At 46.8% G+C, this 19,385-nt stretch overlaps 1 protein-coding gene and 1 pseudogene across 4 annotated transcripts in view; both read right to left on the bottom strand.

Annotated features, from left to right (window-relative positions):
• LOC147642383 (histone-lysine N-methyltransferase ASHR1-like) overlaps window positions 1–19,385 on the bottom strand; it is a 113,427-nt gene that overhangs the window by 47,924 nt on the left and 46,118 nt on the right. For 2 of the 4 annotated variants that reach the window (XM_086805755.1, XM_086805767.1), the window contains exons 3-7: window positions 5,740–5,874; window positions 5,507–5,561; window positions 5,097–5,215; window positions 2,967–3,055; window positions 2,754–2,835 (exon numbers count right to left, since the gene is read on the bottom strand). In XM_086805755.1, the coding sequence (XP_086661881.1) occupies window positions 2,754–2,835; window positions 2,967–3,055; window positions 5,097–5,215; window positions 5,507–5,561; window positions 5,740–5,874 (480 nt within the window). The remainder of the gene's footprint in view (window positions 1–2,753; window positions 2,836–2,966; window positions 3,056–5,096; window positions 5,216–5,506; window positions 5,562–5,739; window positions 5,875–19,385) is intronic. The other 2 variants (XM_086805761.1, XM_086805773.1) reach the window with 2 other exon arrangements.
• Window positions 6,782–8,479, bottom strand: LOC147642384 (uncharacterized; annotated as a pseudogene).

The following is a 19,385-nucleotide window of genomic DNA, read 5'->3' as shown; positions in this document are numbered from 1 at the left end:
GGTACGGAGTGCAACTATAGCTGGATGGCTGGAAGGCGATGGTGGAAATGCTAAGCGGATCTTTTTTGACTAGCACCACCGAAATAGGGGCTGAAACGAGCTGAGCCACCACCGACGGTGTTCACTGCAGTGCCCCACCCACTGGCTGGGTTGAGCCGCCCAACTAGGTGGTGCGACTCGGCGGTGGGAAGCTCTGAATCAGCAAAAAATGGTTCTGGGAGGCAGCGCATGGCTCTGTCTAGACCACATAGCCGGTGTCACCTAGCCATGCTATCCAACTGTGCCCAATGGGATAAGAGCTGCATTCCTAGGAACCTTTTGTAAGTTAATCCAGACAGCCAGAGTGCAGACAGTCCTCTGGAGAGACTACTGCTAGTAGAAACAAGCATACAGACTTGGCTAAGTAACAGTCCGTACATACAGCACAACATACACCATAATAGACATTGCATTGCATTCCCGATAGTAGATATATGGCTCAAAGCGAGAGTAACTTGAATACATGAATACATGGGTACATTAGGCAACCCTCTGGTGCCAATCTTACCACCCCCCCCCCCCCCCCCCCCGCCTTTCTCCAATTGTCTTTTTCTCGCCCCCTCTGCCCATTGTAAAAGTTGTTACAATCAAGATTCCCGGCTTTGGCTCGTGATGCTTCAGTTCCAACCTATTCCTGCCGAGTACCGCTCCTTTTTAAGTAGCTTTGCTATCGATCAAACCATTGGCCATTATGAATGATGCATGGCCTTCCCTAGTGCAAGTAATGGCCACCCAATCTATCAACATTCATAGGAATAATCGCCAATAAACCAGAAGAATGCATAGAATTATGGCCTCTAGTGCGGATTCCGCCGGCTTTGCTATTAATCAAATATTGCGCTACTTACCAGTAGGTGGTACTATTGGACTGATTTCCTCATCGGAAATCTTTGTCATTCTAGACAATGATTACATCCCAATACTACCAACCAATTTGAGTACAGCCTATCTGAGATATACGGTTTATCCGGTCAATTTCTAATCCGTTTCCTTTCGTGAGTGTAGAGCCTCTTTTGCGTCATGCATAGTCATAGAGATCCATGTGGTCCTACAACATGGGGTGTTAGAAATTGGGGGCCACTTCCCAGGAGGTCACCCATCCCAGTAGTGTTCATGCCACTGCCACTTAACCTCCACCACTCCAATCCCTTCCAAGACATGAAATTTGGTGGGGAGGAGGGATGAGAATGGTCCTAGTCTTCTATTACTTATAGATGATCCCATTGCTTGGGACTCTATGCATGTGGAATGTAGGCAGCCATAGGCCATGACCTTTCAACACCCTATATTGGAAACCAAGATGTAGGGTACCCAGAGGCTTTGATGATACGAGGCTTAGAAGCTTCTTGCACTGTCAGTGATGTCATGGTTGGTACCCTTATGATACGAGGCTTAGAAGCTTCTTGCACTGTCAGTGATGTCATGGTTGGTACCCTTATGATTTACCCACACAACCTTTTTTTTGGCCTGTGATTACACCCAACATCTCAGCAAGCTGGTAACCGGTTTTGTACGTATCTCCCAACGGTAGTAACCGACAAGGTCCAATCATCGGTTCAATGTGAAAGCATTTTGTATAGAAGTGTGTGCGATTTCTGCAAAATAAAAAACAGTGTTTCCATTCTGGACAAACTGCCATGATTGGCATTCGTTGGCAGTGAGAACTGTGGGGCCTGTTCTCCTGCCAACATGAATGCTTTGCCCAATCTGAAGGAGTAGCTACCTGCACATATTGCTTCACATGAGCAAAGAAGTAAACTTTATATTCAGAAAAGAAAGTGCTATTGTCGGTTTCTTCCTTGCTAGTCCAGGGAGCACATTTTGCATCCAAGAAAGAGACAAATCAAAGGATACTTTCGAGTTTGCTGTCTGTACTAGAAGCCAAGGAATAACTGCCAATTTTCTTGTGTGAAAGCAGGAAAGATGACCTTAACAATCTATTTTCTTTCAAAAGGAAAATCTGATTTAAAAACACAACTCCTAACACATGCTAAGATGCAGAAGCAAGTAGCACAGAAAAAAATAAATTGGATCGATTTTTGATACATACTGCACACGTTTCAGTGAGATCGAATAATACCTTTTTCACTCAAATGATGTTGACTCAATCCCAGCACATGTGAGAATAAAATAACAGATTGTATTGCCCTTTGCTACAACTTAAGCCAAAAGAAAATGGAGAAAAGGGATGCAGAGAAGTGGAAGAGCGCTGAGGGCTCAAAAAGTGTTGAGAAGATGAAAAAGGACCCATTTGCAGGAAGCTATGGCCCTCATAGATGGTCTAGAAGAGTGTCTAGCTTATGTAGCTGGTGTTTGAAATCTAGGGCTCTGCTCACGGGGGAGCATATGAACATCAAGCACTGGTTTCTAGGGAAAAACAGCTTCAAAATTTCTACCAGTCCAAGAAACCAAACCAAAGACCCTAAAAAAGGAATTTGAAGCAAGGACTGTTATTTGAAAAAAAACAAGATCAAAACATATTCCTTCAGTAAAAATTGACATAAATGACAGCAAACAAAAAAATATCAAGATCAAACAGATTTCAGCACAAGCCTTTATGGGGAAAAGGAATTTGAAGCAAGGACTGTTATTTGAAAAAAAACAAGATCAAAACATATTCCTTCAGTAAAAATTGACATAAATGACAGCAAACAAAAAAATATCAAGATCAAACAGATTTCAGCACAAGCCTTTATGGGGAAAGAAAGACCAACCTCAGTTCCTTCACCTATTGGCTCAATTGCTCGGACAACAGCACTCTTTCCTTTGAACAAGAGGATACAGTTTGGACAACAACTACAACAATTTGCAAAACAATACATCAAAAGCCAAGGTTGAAGAAATGCTGAATAGCATCAAAGAAAAAGTAAAAGTAGTTGGATCAAACATTAGTTCACAGTTGGAAAGTTAGGAAAAAAAACACCAACCTATGATTGATGATTGAAAGTACAGGATATAGACCAGTGCCCAAAGGTCTTAGCTCATCGTCACAAATGGTGTGCGCATTACATGCGAACTGCGAGATGTAAAGGCAATTACATGCAATTCAAGAGATCAAAAACACAAGATACCATGATTACTCTCTATACTCTTTGGAACTATCTAATCTCAGGTTCATTATTTTAAACAAGTTCCCTTCCCTCTCCCTCTGCTTTATAGTTCACTAAGGCATTTGAAACATTGCTGATCAATAATTGTAGTACTACTAGGGCTATGAATGTGTTAACAGAGTAAAATGAACAGCAGGACAAGTAATGCATTTGGTATCAAAGCCTAAGATATCTGCAAAAAAATATTTTTCAGGATCCTGCATGTGTTATTTGTTTGATTAGGGAGAAGCCAATAGAACCAAGAGAATAGAGTTAGGGTTTGCGAAGAGAGAATTTTGGGTCCCTTGCTGATTTCCAAGTTCCGGTTCCATCATGGCTTCAGAGAATCAGTTGGCGGCTTTGATATGGAGCACAGCCATGCATAGATGGAGAAGAGAAGACGGCAGTTTTTGCCTCACACAGGCAGAGCAGACAGTGACTTTCAAACAAGAGGTCACTGCCTTGCAACAAGACATTCATCACCAGCTGGCAGCAGCATAAGGGTGCAGATTGTTACAACCCACTAATTGTTAAGACCACAGCAAGTAAGCAGCTGGCAGCACATGGTCCCATTTTCAGCCAGGGGACTAAGGAGGACTCTTCTAGCCATCCTCAAAGTTGGGTGAAGTGTCTTCAGTTTCATTGGTGGCTTCTTCAATCCCAGTGAAACCACTAGAGGACATCACCACAAAAGGACATGGCAATTGGTGTGTCTTCACCAAGGCAGAAGCAAAAGTCTTGGATTTCGATCTAACAGTTGGACTTTTTTCTTTGGTGTATCAAAGAGTTTATTTCCTGGAGTATGTTCCACACGCTGGTGTCCATAGGGAGGACCAAGCATTGCAATCCAATAAGGATTTGATGGAGGTGGGTTTGAGCATAAAGGAGGTACTTGTGGACTTGTCCACAACAAAGCTTGAATTTAGCAGAGACAGGTTTCGTGGTTCATCTTAGCCGATACTGTCGTAGTAGAAGGAAATCTTTTCATGACTTCCACATGGGATTCTATCACGAACATTCTCAACAGGAGGATTCGGATAAAAAGCTAGTACTTCAATAGGAGATGCTTCATTTTAACTGGGATTTTGTTCACATGTTTGGTGTGGACAAGGCAAGGACAGAATGTTGGCCTCCAAAATGGACACAAAGTGGTCTCCCATAACTCAAACCAGTCAGTTCCTTGGATGAGGTCAGACTTGAGTTTTCCGTGCAGCTCATTTTTTCACACAAGATAGCTAAGGACACAGTGGTCTTAGTGCAGGAGAATGTGATGCACTTGTAGGCTGGCAAAGCCCCGGCAGGGCAGCTCCCATCACAGATGGGCTGCCCCAGGTACTGAACATGCTAGGCACCAGCAACATGGGCAGCCAAGCCAGGCTGGAGAGGATAGATCAAGCTGTGTGTGGGACTGGTTGCGCAAGGTAGCAGGTCAAGCCACATGTGCATGGAATAAAACATCCAGCAGCCATGTGGACAGGTCGGGCAGTACACAGGCTGGTCAGGCAGCAGTCGAGTAGGAGGTCAAGCAAGCCACCCTCTACATGGGACCTCAAAGTTCCCTATAAGTAGAGCAGGCCCCTCCCTACTTTGTCATCATCCAATCATCAAGCCTTCTACAGCAATCCAGCAGCAGCCAAAGACAGCCTACTCATACATTGAAAGCAGGATTGCGCAGCAGATGGAAAACATTTGGTGAAAGCCCTGGGTTAACTTCGCAATTGATTAGCTGTGGAATTAATTTTAAACAATCTTTTGGAATTATTCTTTCCATAATACAAAATTAGGGTAGTTGCTGGTGTGTCTATTGTGTTGTGCAAGACTTCCGTTCTTCATTTTACTCTTAAGAGCCCTAGTAGTGGTACAATAAGTAATCTTGTTGTTTAGACGATTGAAATGCATCACTCTTCTTAGTCAGATAAAAAAGGAAGTTACAAAAAGCGGGTCTTAGACTTGTGAACATGAATGTACCCTACAAAAATTCTGTGTTATGTCCTTAATTTCTGCATCCTCCAAGGTGTATGTTGATTTCACCAAATTTGCCATTTGAGCATAAAGAATCAGCTGGTGCTCCAATGTCTCTTGAAAGTCTCGGTATTGTCAAGTTATTCACAAGTTAAGGACAATTGTGTTGCCAATAAAACTTCACTCTTCAAGGATATTCATGATTTCATAGTCATAAGACTTACCTTTTCTATTGCACATATTATGAGATAAATTTCAATTTCCATTGTTCAGTGTTAGTAAGTGGAGTTTAAAGAGTAAGAAACAATAAAATATATATATATAATAAGAAAGGGATTAAAGTAAAGTCTTGTAATGACTGCACCCAATGCAATAGTGAAAAACGCAATACATCCAGAAAGGGATTTAAAGGATACGTGTTGGCAATGCTTCCACGATCTCGTAATTATCCATAGCATTAAGCTGAACAGTCTGCAAAATTTCACAACCATAAATTCTTCCAGATCTTTCCACCACAGCTGCTAAGTTTTTCAATGGATGCACCATCGTACTAACAGCCCCTTATTATTCAAAAAATGCCTAGCATCAGAGAAAAATCTTTGCTCCATGTTAAATTGTAGATGGGAAACCCTTGACAAAGTAAGCTCACTTTATCTTTCTGCAAGTGCCTTTTGATGAGCAATCTTAGCATCAATCTCAATGAAGGAGTAAGAACCCGCCCCTTTTCTTCCATCAAGGTGATGAGACATTTGCACTCGTGCTTGTGGATACTCCATTCATGTTTCTGTACAAAGCATTTTCAGCTTAGATAGGCATTTTTTTGCCACTCCAAAATAGCATATATAGGCTGCAAAATGCAGCAAGCAGAGGAGAAGATAATAGATGCCTAGAACTTTGACAAAAATTTACACTAAGGTTGTAATGTGTGTAGTGGAAGAGATGACCTTGACTTGATAAAAGCATGAAACAAGAGATTACTTGATGCGCAAGATTTAAAAGTTACTCTTGGCTCAATACACATAATTTATTGAATTCTAATGTGCCTTGGTAAGCTGCATTTGCATCTGGTACTGTACATAGTTGTCAGGTACGAAAAAACGGTACCGGTACAAAACTTTTAGTTTTCAAAAATAAGTTCGATTGAGGTGAAGTCCACTTTAAAAAACAGTTGCAAAAAATATATTTGTACACATTTAGAGATGCAAAGTCTAGAGAAGTTGTAACTCGTCACAAACTAGAAAAAGGTTAAAACACTAGTACAAAGAGTCGTGAATAGTGAACATATGTGTAACATGCAGTGGAAGTATTCATAATTAAGGATCCTGTCACACAAATTCTCACACAGAAGACTGTATCCTCAGTTTCGCGAGTTTAGCAATCCACTTTATGACTTCAAACTTTAAGAGATTTGAGAGAGAAATGAAATGAAATGAAATGTTATATTAACGTCTTCAAAAGGCCATAATGACCTATGAGACCAAAAGTTACATCATGGTGGATCTGATACAATGTCTGGATAAAAAAACCCAGAAAATGAAAAATAAAGATGATACTACTGGCACCTAGAAAATGAAACTGGAAATGGAAGGTAAACAGAAACCCTTATAGGGTGTGAATATAGTGAGGGGGGGGGGGGGGGGGGGGTATGCTATGGAGGTGAGTGGAATATAGTGAGGGGATACAAGATCATGTGGGACGGAGGGGTACACTATGGAGGTGTCTCCATCTCATAATATGTGCCGCATCGGACACCGGCGGATCTCCTCAATATCCTCTGTGGTCAGCACCCTGACTAGGTGTCTCGCATGCCTCGCAAGAATAATCCGAATCCGCCGCTGCAAACTCCGTCTATGCTGGGATGCCCTCCTCCGTAGTCGTGGGCGTCTGGACCACCCAAGCTCAATCGCACGATCAATCAGTGTACCTCTGGTGTGGGCGGTATCCATGTCCTGCTGCTGCTGTGGTCCATCTGGCGCAGTGATGGCTGGACTAAAGAAGTCTGTAATGTGCCTCTGAGTCTGGCTCTCTGTGCGCCTAAGCAGGCTATCTCTATGTCTCCGCAGCTCAAGCAAGAACAATCCCAAACACCTCTGGTCCTGGTACCCCATGACTCTGGAAAGTGGTCCAAAACCCTCTCTGAATAAACAGTGGAAACGACCACGTATCTCATAGTATGCAGTACAATGGCATATATAATGCAGCTCTGTCTCTGGCTCCCCATGGCATACTCGGCATATCCTGGCCTCAGCTGGTATACCTCTATATCGGCCAATCTCAATCTCAAGCTCGTGTGAGGATGTGCGAATCTGACCAATAGCACATCGTACTGCATGAGACAAGTGTACATCCATGTAACTGGGTCTGATCACAAAACCATCTGCTGTGAGCTGAAGAAAATGCTCTCTGTAGAAAGCCATCTTCGTGCCCAGCTCCTCAGTCGGCTGTATCCATGTCCTCCTAATGTCCAGCTGAACTAAATCCTGACGGATGAGTCTGGTAATCTCTGTCCGTGTGAGAGTGAGAGAGGGTGCCTCCAGAGAATACTGGAAGGGAGGCAATCTGTCCATGCTAAAACCATATGCCTGGAACCAAGATGTCATCTGTCCATACCAACAAGCCGTGTCTCCCTGTAAAGCTAACTGTCGGGAGGACTCCAGGGCGAGGCGTGCATATCTGTCTCGGGGGAGATCCCACAAGCCATGTATTTAGGAGACTGATCTCGTAAGAGCCTCAATCACCAGAGGGGCAGCCGCCAGCTCTACTCGAATAATCTCATGAGGTACCACGGCCTTGGCTCTAATAATCCTAGCAATCATAGATACCAAAGGCCTCTCCATACCTCTCCACCCGCCTGCGCTGTGATGGCCCACTGAAGGTCCCCATATCTGCACTCCATAAAGCATAGCTCATGTCACTAGAGTGTCAAAAAGCCAAAGTTTCGTTCGAGGTTCCTGAAACTGAACCTGCGAACACATCCTCTCCAAACCACCCAGGGCTGCATGTGCTCTAGTCAATCTAGTCTCTGCTGCTCTCCTCATCGAAAACATTGGCCCATTGAATACTACCCCAAGATATGTATATGCATCTGTATACTCCACAATCTCCTGCCCATATGTAAATGTGGGAGCTGATCGCCTAACCCACTGTGGCGTGGTGTTAAACACCATAACCTTGGTTTTGCCAAGGTTGACAGACAATCCATTATCATATGCAAACTCATGTAAACCATCCAGATGACGTTGCATACCCTCAGGGGAGTCAAAGATCAACACAATATCATCAGCATATAACAATAGTGGGATCCATGTACCTGCTAGCTGGGCTCCTCTGTCCCCCAATCTCTCAATGTAGTCAGAAGCCTCATCCACATACATACCAAACAATGAAGGAGATAAATCCGTCGCCCATGCGACCTGCCCTCCTCAATAATGGCCCGCAGAGTCAATATGTGGTCAAGAGTAGAGAAACCTCTCCTGAACCCTGCCTGTCCCTCTGCTCGAATGCCCTCTCTCTCTGCCCATCTACTCAACTGCTGCTCAAGAATGGATGCATACAATCGTGCTAGTGTGACACCAATCATAATAGTGCGATAATTCCCTGGCTCCATAGGGTCCCCTGACTTGAAGATAGGCACGATGGTGGACCTACTCCAAGTCTCGGGTAAGCCTTCGCACATTGCACGATTGAACATCACTGCTAGAAACTCTGCCAGCATGTCTCTCGCATGAATAAAGTGCTCAGCGACCAATCCATCATGATCATATGCTCTCCCAGTCTTCATCCTATCAATGGCCTTCCTTACCATCTCTGCGGTAAAGAAAGTACATGTCTGTGGGCATGGTGCTGGCGGGTCAGGAAAAGGTGTCTGTCCAGGAACTGTATATAGAGATGCTGCATAACTATCCCAGACCTCTGTAGAAGTGATGGCCAAAGCAGGGGAGGACTCATGAAACATACGCCAAGCCTCCCTCGAATCCTGGCTCAAGAACAGCTGGTATAATTCCTGCTCTAGCTGAGCAAGGAAGGCCCGCTTCTTCCTTCGCACAAGGCGTCGGAAGGCAATACGTGACTGTCGGTGAGTAGTGACTCCCAAAGCAACCTCCCGCTGCAGTCGGGCTCTGGTCTCTCTGCACTCCTCATCATACCAGCTATTCTGGGGCATACATCCAGAACGCTGTCTCTGTCCAGGCTGAGTATGTGGATATGCCTCTCTCGCTGCATCATGTAAAGTCTCTGTCAGTACATGGGTCAACTCCTCCAAAGGTCTCCCTGGCTCCTCTGTGTACAGACGTCTATAAATCCCATCTATGTAGACAGCATCAGTCTATGAGGTAAAAGTATATCGAGTGTGATCTGCCACTCGTGTCCTCTGAGCTGTGGTAAAGTGAAAAGAGATAGTCAATGTCAACAATGCATGATCCACTACTACCCCAATGGGCCGAGATCCAACTGTGAAGTCCTCAATGCATGAAACAAAGCTCGGCATAGCCATAACATAATCCACTGTGCTAGCACCATGTCTATGTGGAAAGCAAGTAAATCCAGCTGCTGACGGAAACCTCTGCAAGCCATTAAGTATGGCCAACCCATGTGCAGTCCCCATATCTACCAAATATCTCCCATACTTTGTGCACTCCACATCCTGTGAGCGTCTGTCTAATCCCATATCCAGAGTGTCCAGCTCTCTCAGCATCTCCTCCGAGGTATCATAAAAGGCTGTCTGGCGGTTGCCCGTCCGGGCATTAAAGTCCCCTAACAGGATGATGTCTCCATCCCTAGAGAACTCCCATATGTCATCATCTAGCACAGAGAAAGGAGACTACCCTCTAGGTGCTGCATATGTCGATGTACTAGGAGCAAAATAGCATATGGCAATATACAAGAATATGCCTGTGTCGGCCCTCAGTCTCACCCACATATATCTGGCCTGATCATCTCTGCGAACGATGTGTAGAAGCGGCTGCAGCTCCTCCCTGAAAAGAACTGCCACCCCCCCTGATCCTCTACTACTGTGTACCGATCTCGTCCCTACTCTGCAAGCTGTCTCACATCTGTATCCTATCACCTGTGGCATCATCTGACCAGGGGCCTGGTGAGTCTCCGAGTAGAAGACTATATCTCTATCTCTAAAGCTGTCCTCAAAGGCACCTACATCAAGTCTGAGGGATCCATTGCAGTTCCAGGCTGCCAGCTTTAATTTGGTCCCATAGGTCTCGCACCGTCATGTAGAGCGTCGCTCCACGATGACCACCCTCCCTTCTCTATAAAATGCTATCTTTCCCTTTTCTCTTGCCGCCCTAATCTCTGGCATGACTTCCTTCATATGTGCAAGTTGTGAAAGAGTAAGATCATCACCAAGAAAAATGCCTGTATTCTTTAAAGTGGGTCGTCTCTTCAAGAACTCCTTCTTCGCCTCAATAGAGGGGAAGCGAAGTATGAGAGCTCTTTCCTTTGATGTTTCCCCGTTGCCTCCGCTTTTTTTGCCCACTCTCCAGGCTTTTGCGTGTGCCGGACTGTCAATCTCCATTAACACCATAAGCTCTTTCACCTCCTCTTCAACTTTATCCCCGTCTTTAAGACCGGTAATCCTCACATGCAAAGCACGTGTACGTCTTCGTTGTTCCTCTTCCAAAGTCATGTTAATGATTGTAGGTGTAGGGGTTGTTATCTCCTTACCTTTACCCTTCTTGGCGACCTCTATCCACTTCTCCGCTTCATCCATCTTCTTTTGAGTTTTGGTGATGACTTCCACCCATGAGGAAGTCTTTGCTTCGTGTTGCTTCTCTTCTTCCTTAATTGCCCGTACTTGTTCCTTGATAACCTTGAGCTCTTCTATCATGGATGGCTGAATTTCACCTTCTTCAAGTCCACCATTTGCCTTGGCCTCTGCAAGCTCCCTCTGAAGAGCTGAAATTACGCCTTTGAGCGTGTTGACTTCCCCATGAAGGTCTTTGACTTCTGCTATGAGGTCCTCCTCCTCCTCTTTCCACCGCTTACCCTCATTGAATACCATTTGGAGAAAGTTGTCTTTGACTTCTGCTATGAGGTCCTCCTTCTCCTCTTTCCACCGCTTACCCTCATTGAATACCATTTGGAGAAAGTTGGCTTTCTCCTTCCACCATCCCTCCATCTCTGCCTTCCATTCCTTCATCTCCTTTTCCACATTTGTTATCCTCTTGTTTGTGACCATAAAGGTCGCCTTCGTCGGGTTGCGCAAGGGGAAAGTCATGGAAGAAGCAAGAGAGAGAGAGTTATGTTGCTGCCTTGGGGGCCTGAGCAAGGGTGGGTGGGGAAAGGGAGGCGCACAGTGGGTGGGGAAAGGGAGGCGCACAGCCTAGCAGATAGATACGCTGGCCAGCATATTGCCAGCAGAACTGTGCGGCGAACAGCGAACAGGGCAGCAGGCGGCTGGGGGTGGCAGCAAGTTCGAACAGAGAGGGGGCGGCGAGCAGGGCAAACAGCAGGCGACGGCGGCGAGAGCGAGCAGGGCGGTGGCGGCGAGCAGGGGGGACAGCAGGCGGGAGGGAAGGCGGCGGACACGAACAGGGCGGCGGCGAGCAGAGAGAGATAGAAATTGTACACCGTATGGGATCCCGAATTATCCACTGAAGAGCCCCTATCCCGTTACCAGAATAGTATTTGCTTTATTACTTTGAAGAGACAGTCTTTGGACTGACGATAAGCCAAACGCAAGATCTCAGAGGAGCAAGAGTCGGGCTGAATTGTACACGGCTGTAGAAGCACCAATGAAGTCCAATCTTGAGCTTGTGCGCTCTTCCCAATGGAATGAGGGAAGGTTGTAAATCTCAGGCTGAGGTAGGGGTTGATTGGGACTGTTATAGGCTATGTATGAATGCTGAAAATGAATATGAATGCCGAGTTTTACCTTCACCAACTGGCTGTAGCAAAACGATGCAGATAACGATGCTGAAAACTGTATGTATGCTGAAAACGCAAGGTGATTTGTAGGGTTGAATGCTGTAGATGCTGCATTTTGATGAATGAAAGCTGAATGCTCAAGCGTTGATGCTCCTATATGCTGATGGATGAAACGTTGATGGCTGATATGTTGAATGCTCCTTGGGCTGAAGGCTCCAAGCGTTGAGGTCTTCTTGGCTGAATATGATATCAATGATGGAATGGTGAAATGCTCAACTATTTATATGGACTCTAGATGCTGGTCGGTTGGCTGAAGGGCTGGTCGACTGTAGCTATTTATCCTACATGACTTGTGCATGATAAATAAATGGTATTACAAGCTGGAAATTATGGAAAAAATGCCAGATAAATTCTAATAAATGCTAGATGTTATTTGAAAGCTTCTGCAATGGTCTATAGCAATGGATGAATGATATGCATTATGCAGAGTGCTTTCTAATGCAAACCCTAAGGTTTCTACCGACTCTACATGCATGAATGCATCTCTTCAAGTGGGTTAAGGGACCTGGACTGACTGACTGTCTGTCTAAGGCTGAGGAATGACCTACGTAGCTCGTGCCTGACTTATCCTAGACTGAGGATTACAATGGAGTCATGGCGTACGACAATTATCATCCTAAAGGGTGCTAATATTGTACAATGTTGCACTGATGATGATGATGAGCGATCTTGTCACCATGCACTACAGTGCAGAGTGCATGTGACATTCCCTCCTGCTTAGCTTGGCGACAGGTTCATGGCTTCCAAGTAGTCCGCTAATAACTGGGGATACTCTTGAAAGAACTCCTCGTCTAGCCAAACGGCTTCGTGGGTACCTCGATCTCGAAACTCCGTATAGAACTGACGTATCCATCGACCGGAACCATGCTTCCAATGATGAAGATCCTCAGGCTCGGTGACTTCTGCTTCGTCTACCACGTCTGGCTACTGATCATCTGAAACATCAAAAACTTCTGGTCCAACATATGGTTTTAGCCAAGAAACATGAAAAACATCATGCATCATCCAACTGTTAGGCAACTTCAACTTCAACTTCATGGAGACATCACTTATCTTTTTAACTATTGGGAAAGGTCCAAAACTATGGAAAAAAAGCTTGGGACAACGTTTGCCCACTTGTTTCAATCTCTGTTTCATGATGCGCAAATAGACCCAATCCCCTTCCTTGAAGTGGGCATCTCGTCTAGACTTATTTGCATGTCCGTTATAAGCTTCCTGTGCTTTGGTCAAGCGGTCCTTTAACTGATTCAATGATTTCAGAAAATACTTCCGTCGTTTTATTAGCCTCAAGAGATAGAGACACCAATCTCGTCAAAAGAGAAGGGAAACACTGACCAAAGGCTGCTTTATACGGAACCCGTGTATCGTTCAAGATGGCTTGGACCAATGGAAGACAATGTTCCCATTTGGACTGCTGGTCATGACAATATGACTTGAGAACATCAAAGGCCAACTGATTATAGATTTATGTCTGGCCGTCTGTCTGTGGATGAAATGCACTAGACAATTGTAACTTACTTCCAAAGTTTTCGAATAATGCCCTCCAAAAATGCAAGGTAAACTTGGAATGTCTGTCTGAGGTGATGGTGCTAGGCAAACCACAAATGGGATACCAATGTTTCAGAAAAAGACAAGCTACGTCCTCAGCTGTGGCCGTATGCTTGCATGGGATGAGCATGCACAACTTACTAAAACAATCCACAATGATGAAACACTGAGTGTTACGGGATCCAGTGGATGCTGGTAGAGGCCCTACAAAGTCCATAGATATGTCGATGAAAGGTCCGTCGAGGATAGGCAAAGGTTGAAGTAACACAGCCTTCTTTGTATGTGGAACCTTTACTTTTTGACAAATCTTACAAGCTTACACATGTCAATATGCTTTGCTTTCTTAGACTTGAGCTCCCCTTTAGTGTCAGAGTCTTTATTGGCTTACGCTTGGGACAATTGAAAGACATATGCCCCTCTTTGGTAAAGAAAAAGCATTTCTTGGCATCCAACAAAGCCTGTTTCTCCTCAGGAGTTCTCTTGGGCATTGGTAACATCTACGCCGCTTCTCTCGAGTCTGCAAGCATTGTTGCATCACGAGATGCATGCCCTGACTTCTCAGTTTTCTTGCCAGTGCTTTTGCTGCCCTTAAATCCAGTTTAAACCCCAGCGAGTAACACATTTGCCGTCATGGCATTCTCTATCATCTGCAACATATTTGTTACTTGGGTCTTAATACATGCTGCAGAAGATGCACATTATGAGGATGTAACACAGCCAGAAGATATGCCAAGTAAAGAGGAAGATGATGCCCAATTCAAAGCCCGTTTGGCAGGGGCAGTGGATGTGCTTATGTAGCTCACACAAAGTGAGAAGTTTGCTAAATTTATGAGGGTCCCTTCTGAGCCTAAGAAGAAGAAGAAGAAGGTACGTTCTAGGAACCCACCTCAGAGCAATAGTGGTGCCTTCTCACAGGATCTTGCTTTTAGACAGTTTTCCAACATGCAGACCACTTATGGTGCAAATCCACAGAGTTCCTTTTTCGGGCAGCCACCTATTCCGTAGCAATCGATGCATCCAGGCTATTTTGGCGGTGGTTCCGTGTTCCAATCTATGACTGGGGGTTACCCTCAAGGGGACATGGGAATACAAGGGAATTTTGGAGCTAGTTTTCAGCCTGGCATGCAAGGCAACATGTATGGTGGTATGCAGCTCGGAATGCAAGGGAATATGTATGGGGGCATGCAGCCCGGAATTCAAGGAAACATGTATGGGGGCATGCAGCCCGGTATGCATAGTGGTATGTTTGGAAACATGGGAGGATCAGCAGGATTGCATGGTATGCAAGGTGTGGAAACTGGCAATGTTGACCCTAGTATGGGCATGAATGCAGGAGGTTCCAATCTTGTGAAGCCACTTCCTTATGATAATCTAACGCCTATGAGTAAGGTGAAGGATTATAAGGAAGGGGGAGTTGCAGTAAAATTTGACACATTCAGTGGGGGCCAAAGACAAGCTCATGGCTCTTACCTTTTTACAGAAGTTTGATGCTGCTTTTTTCGGTGGAAATTACACGGAATCCTCGAAAGTGAGAAAAGCTGCGACTTTTCTTAAGGGCAATGCATTGTAGTGGTGGTCCACTCTTCTTTTGCAAGGCATAGCACCATCTACTTGGGTACAGTTTAAACAGGTGTTCTCTTCCGTGTGGCTCACATCTACATTTGAGAGGATATGGCATGATAGCCAGAGCTCTGACCTGGATGTAGCAGGCCAGTGTGCCCACGGACTCATCGAGCTCAGCTCTTTTTTGCACACTGTAGCCTTGACACGACTGGGAGAGACACGAGAGCAGGAGCATTGCTTGAGACGTAGCCTTGCTTCGCTCCAACGCCTTCAAGAGCAGCAGCCTACATGTGAGTGGGTGGCGTCCCAGCTGAGCCAGGCATGCCAGGAGGTTAGAGAGGCAGAGGAGAAGAGACATGAGTTCTACTATCATCGCCAGGCCTCTCAGTGGACGCAGCTTGGTGATAGAGTGACTGGGGAGTTCTTTGAGATTACCGGACCCCGCCATGCTCGAGCAGGAGTACGCCAGCTCAGGAGGCAGGACGGATCTTTAGCCACTGAGCCCGGGGAGATTAGAGCCATTGCCACTTAGTTCTATAGAGACCTGCTTTCAACGGAGCCAGCCACGGAGGCACGTGATGCTTGCAGACAGACTGTGTGGGCCCATGTGCAGAGGCGGGGCACAGATCGTATGCGCACAGTTCTGGGTGAGCCTCTTTCAGAGGATGAGCTTGTTGAGGCTTTGAGGGTCCTTCCGCGCCATAGCTGCCCTGGGGAGGACGGATTGACGCCTGCCTTTTTTATGCGCTATTGGGACCTTTTGGGGCCAGGCCTCCGCAGGGGCTTTCAGTATGTTTTGGACACTGGGGTGATGCCACATAGCTTTTCCAAGGGCTTGATCTTTCTTATCCCCAAGGGGGAGGGAGTGTCAGATTATATTCGGCATTGGAGACCTATTACGATCCTCAATACTGTCTATAAGGTCCTCGCAAAGGCCTTGAGTTTGAGGATCCAGCCCTTCCTTGGGGAGCTGATTCATGCTACCCAGACAGGATTCGTCAAGGAGTGTAGTATCCTTGACAACATTTTCACCTTCTGGGACGCGATGGCCCGAGCTAGATTTCTCGGTGAGGACCTCGTTGTGATGCTTCTCGATTTTGAAAAGGCATAAACTATGCTTCGCCTGGGTTTTGAGCCAGTTTGGATTCGAGGAGTGGCGGCTCTATATTCCACAGCTCGTAGCCAAGTGTGCTGATGGCAGGAGGACGGGGGTCGAGTTTTGAGTTGACCAGATCAGTCCGACAGGGGTGCCCTCTCGCCCCTTTTCTTTTTCTCTTCTTTGCTGAGGCTATGAGCATGTATCTGACAGCAGAGGAGGTCGGTTTGAGAGGACTCCAGCTCCCAGTCCGGGGTGAGGACCTGCTCGATTCTGAGTTTGCTAATGACACGGGATTGTTTTTGCATGGCCAGGAGGCCAATCTTCAGAGGGCAGAGCAGTCGCTACAAGTTTTTGGTGCAGCTTCGGGAGCATTGATCAATTGGCGCAAGATAGTGGCCTTTTGGATCAGTAGCGCTCCCGCTCCGGCATGGAGCCCAGACCCGGGTTTTAGATGGATTCCTCCTGGCACAGCAGTGCGGTATTTGGGTTGCCAGATTGGACTTGATTTGTCACCTAAGCAGCAAATCGCCCCGCTTCTTCTGAGCATTCGGAAGAAGAAGCTTTTGTATTGGAGTACAGCTCGGCTATCCTTGGCTAGGAGAGTGGTGGTGATAAATGAGGTGCTTTTAGCGACCATGTGGTACATCACGTCTTGCTAGATCTTCTCGAGCTCTTGCATCAGCCAGGTACAGAGGCTGATCAGGAACTTTCTTTGGTTTGGGCGGGATGGTCAGCCAGCCCGGGCTAAGTTGCTTGGGCAGTTATTACTCTTCCGCTGGCCCAGGGAGGCTTGGGCATTATAGATCCAGTTGATCAAAGTAGAGCCTTATTGGGGAAGCTTATTGTTCGGGGGCTGCTTCCAGGCGCTAAGCCTTGGAAGGAGCTTCTTTTTCAGCGACTACAGGCTAGGGCTCCCCCAGCAGGGGGCACTTGGGCACCAGAGATACGATGGATCTTCATAGAGATGATGAGGACAGGCCTCAGTAGAGGATGGGAGGACAGATTTGCCTTGAGCATCCTGCGAGCTTGGGAGCTGCTGAGACCGGGGCTTTCTCAGAGACCTCCTACTTGTGATGAGGAGCGGGCCAGATAGCCGCTCATCTCGAGCCCCGCGGTACGCACAGAGCAGGGTCGTATGCTGGGCTCTCGGCCTCGTCTAGCCTGGGGACCATTGGCGGCAAGCCCAGCACGCAGTTTTGGAGACTGGCAGGCCTTCTGCAGTCTCCCAGAGGAGATCCAGGTGGAGAGGCTGAGTCACTTCAAAGGGGGGCTGATTATGAGGGATGACATTCAGGAGGCACTCACTGAGGAGTGGTTCACGCCTTTCGAGCCAGTGGCCCCACGGTGGATGGGAGCCTTTACACAGTTGGAGATCCTGATTGCAATCAAAGCTTGCACTGAGGATGGTAGATGCCTCTACTATGAGATCCAGGATGAGAGTAGACTTCAGAGAGTGGAGGCGGAGTCGCCTTTGGTTGCAGAGTGCATCTTTCAGAGGATACGGGTAGTGGCCGCCGCTTCCCGGAAGTGGCATATTGATCCAGACCCTGCAGATGTGGACTCTGATTGGCGCATATGGGCATATGCTGCGCGCCCCTTGGCTCGGCTCCAGTGGGACCCTGGCGAGTACGAGTGGCATGATCTTATGCGTCCCCCGAGGCCACAAAGATCACCTTTTTCCAGTACACTGTTCAGTTGGGGAGGCATATTTTGACTGCGAGGAGGATGGTCTCTCCAGCTGCATCGGAGCATTGGTGGCTACAGGGACTCTCACAAGAGTTCCTGGAGGATTTCTGGACCAGGCTCTGGGCTAGTCGACAGGCACGCAGGTTCTTGACTTTCCAGTGGCTGGTTGCCCACAGGGGCTCTGCAGTTGGCACCTGGCTTGTCTACAGTGGTCTTCCGGCGGCCTGTGTCCGATGCCGCCACCCATGGGAGACACAGAGACACTGCCTATGGGACTGTCCGAAGCAGCAGATTTGGCTGAGGATGTTGCGCATTTTGGCCCCCCTCTCTCCAGAGGGCATGTATACGTGGGGTGCCGCTGCTTGGTCGACTTCGTTAGGGCCTGCTTTGGGATACGAGACGGAGCAGGGCAGCCAGGCCATCAGATTCATTAGGGGGCAGCCTCGCCTTGTTCCTTCACCGGATTTCTCGTCCGCCGGCTGGACACAGGAGAGGGATTTACGATGGGAGCTCCTCAGCAGCCTCACCATCTGGTTCACCTGGAGAGCTCAGTGTTTCAGGGCCTTTGAGGGGAGACTGGAGCCACCAGCAGAGACTGTTCGGGGGATTTGGCAGGAGTTGATTCACACCTGCGAGGACAGTATGACCGCATCCGGGGCGACTCGGATGCGGCGATCTTGCGGCGCCAGGCCTTTCACACCACTTGGCGCAGCGGCCCCTTCTATACCCTGCACGCGGGTACCCCCCGCTGGCACTACAGGCCACCTGTTTGGATTTTCCCCCCTCCTATTGTATGATATAGCCTCTCAGTTTTTTGTACTGATATTTGTACTTTTTTGCACCTAGGGAGAGTCTCCCTAGCGGATCTCTGCCTACTTACGAGCAGGAGAGGTTTTGTAGCCCAGCGGGCGTTTTTTTATAACTAATGAAAGGATCTTTTTTCGGAAAAAAAAAACAAATCATTTAGGGCATGAGCAGGGCACAAGAGGAGAACCAAAAGGCACCCTATGGATGCAAGAACAAGTCGACAAGGTACTCAAGGAGCTACACGAGCCGTCGGCTGCATCTATACATTTTTGGTGTTTTTTTGTTGGCCGACAGAAAAAGCAGGTCGACAGATTGGGAAATTCCTCATTGGCCTATAAAAGGCTTTGCCAAGAACTATTTTTAGCGTCTCACATCTTTGGGTGTTAGGTCACATAGTAGGTTAGGTAGGACAGATTTTCACCTTTTCAAGGACATGCCTAGTGTTGCCAAGACTTGTACCTTTTTGTACTATATGAATATAGGGCTTAAAGAAGAGACAAAGCTTCCGTGCATGTGACAAGACATCTGCCATATCAGAGCCTAGTGCATTCACCCCATGACCTAGGCATCCAGCAATCCTGAGTTCTGGATAACTATCCCATCGGACTCTAAAACATCGGCCTCGACAGAACCCTACAAACCCGCACATGAGA

Source organism: Cibotium barometz, chromosome 1 (genome assembly GCF_041138505.1).
Source record: "Cibotium barometz isolate CiBa-2024 chromosome 1, ASM4113850v1, whole genome shotgun sequence".
Lineage (NCBI taxonomy): Eukaryota > Viridiplantae > Streptophyta > Polypodiopsida > Cyatheales > Cibotiaceae > Cibotium > Cibotium barometz.
Note: the sequence above shows the minus strand (reverse complement) of the source record. Positions and strands in the feature narration are given on the sequence as shown.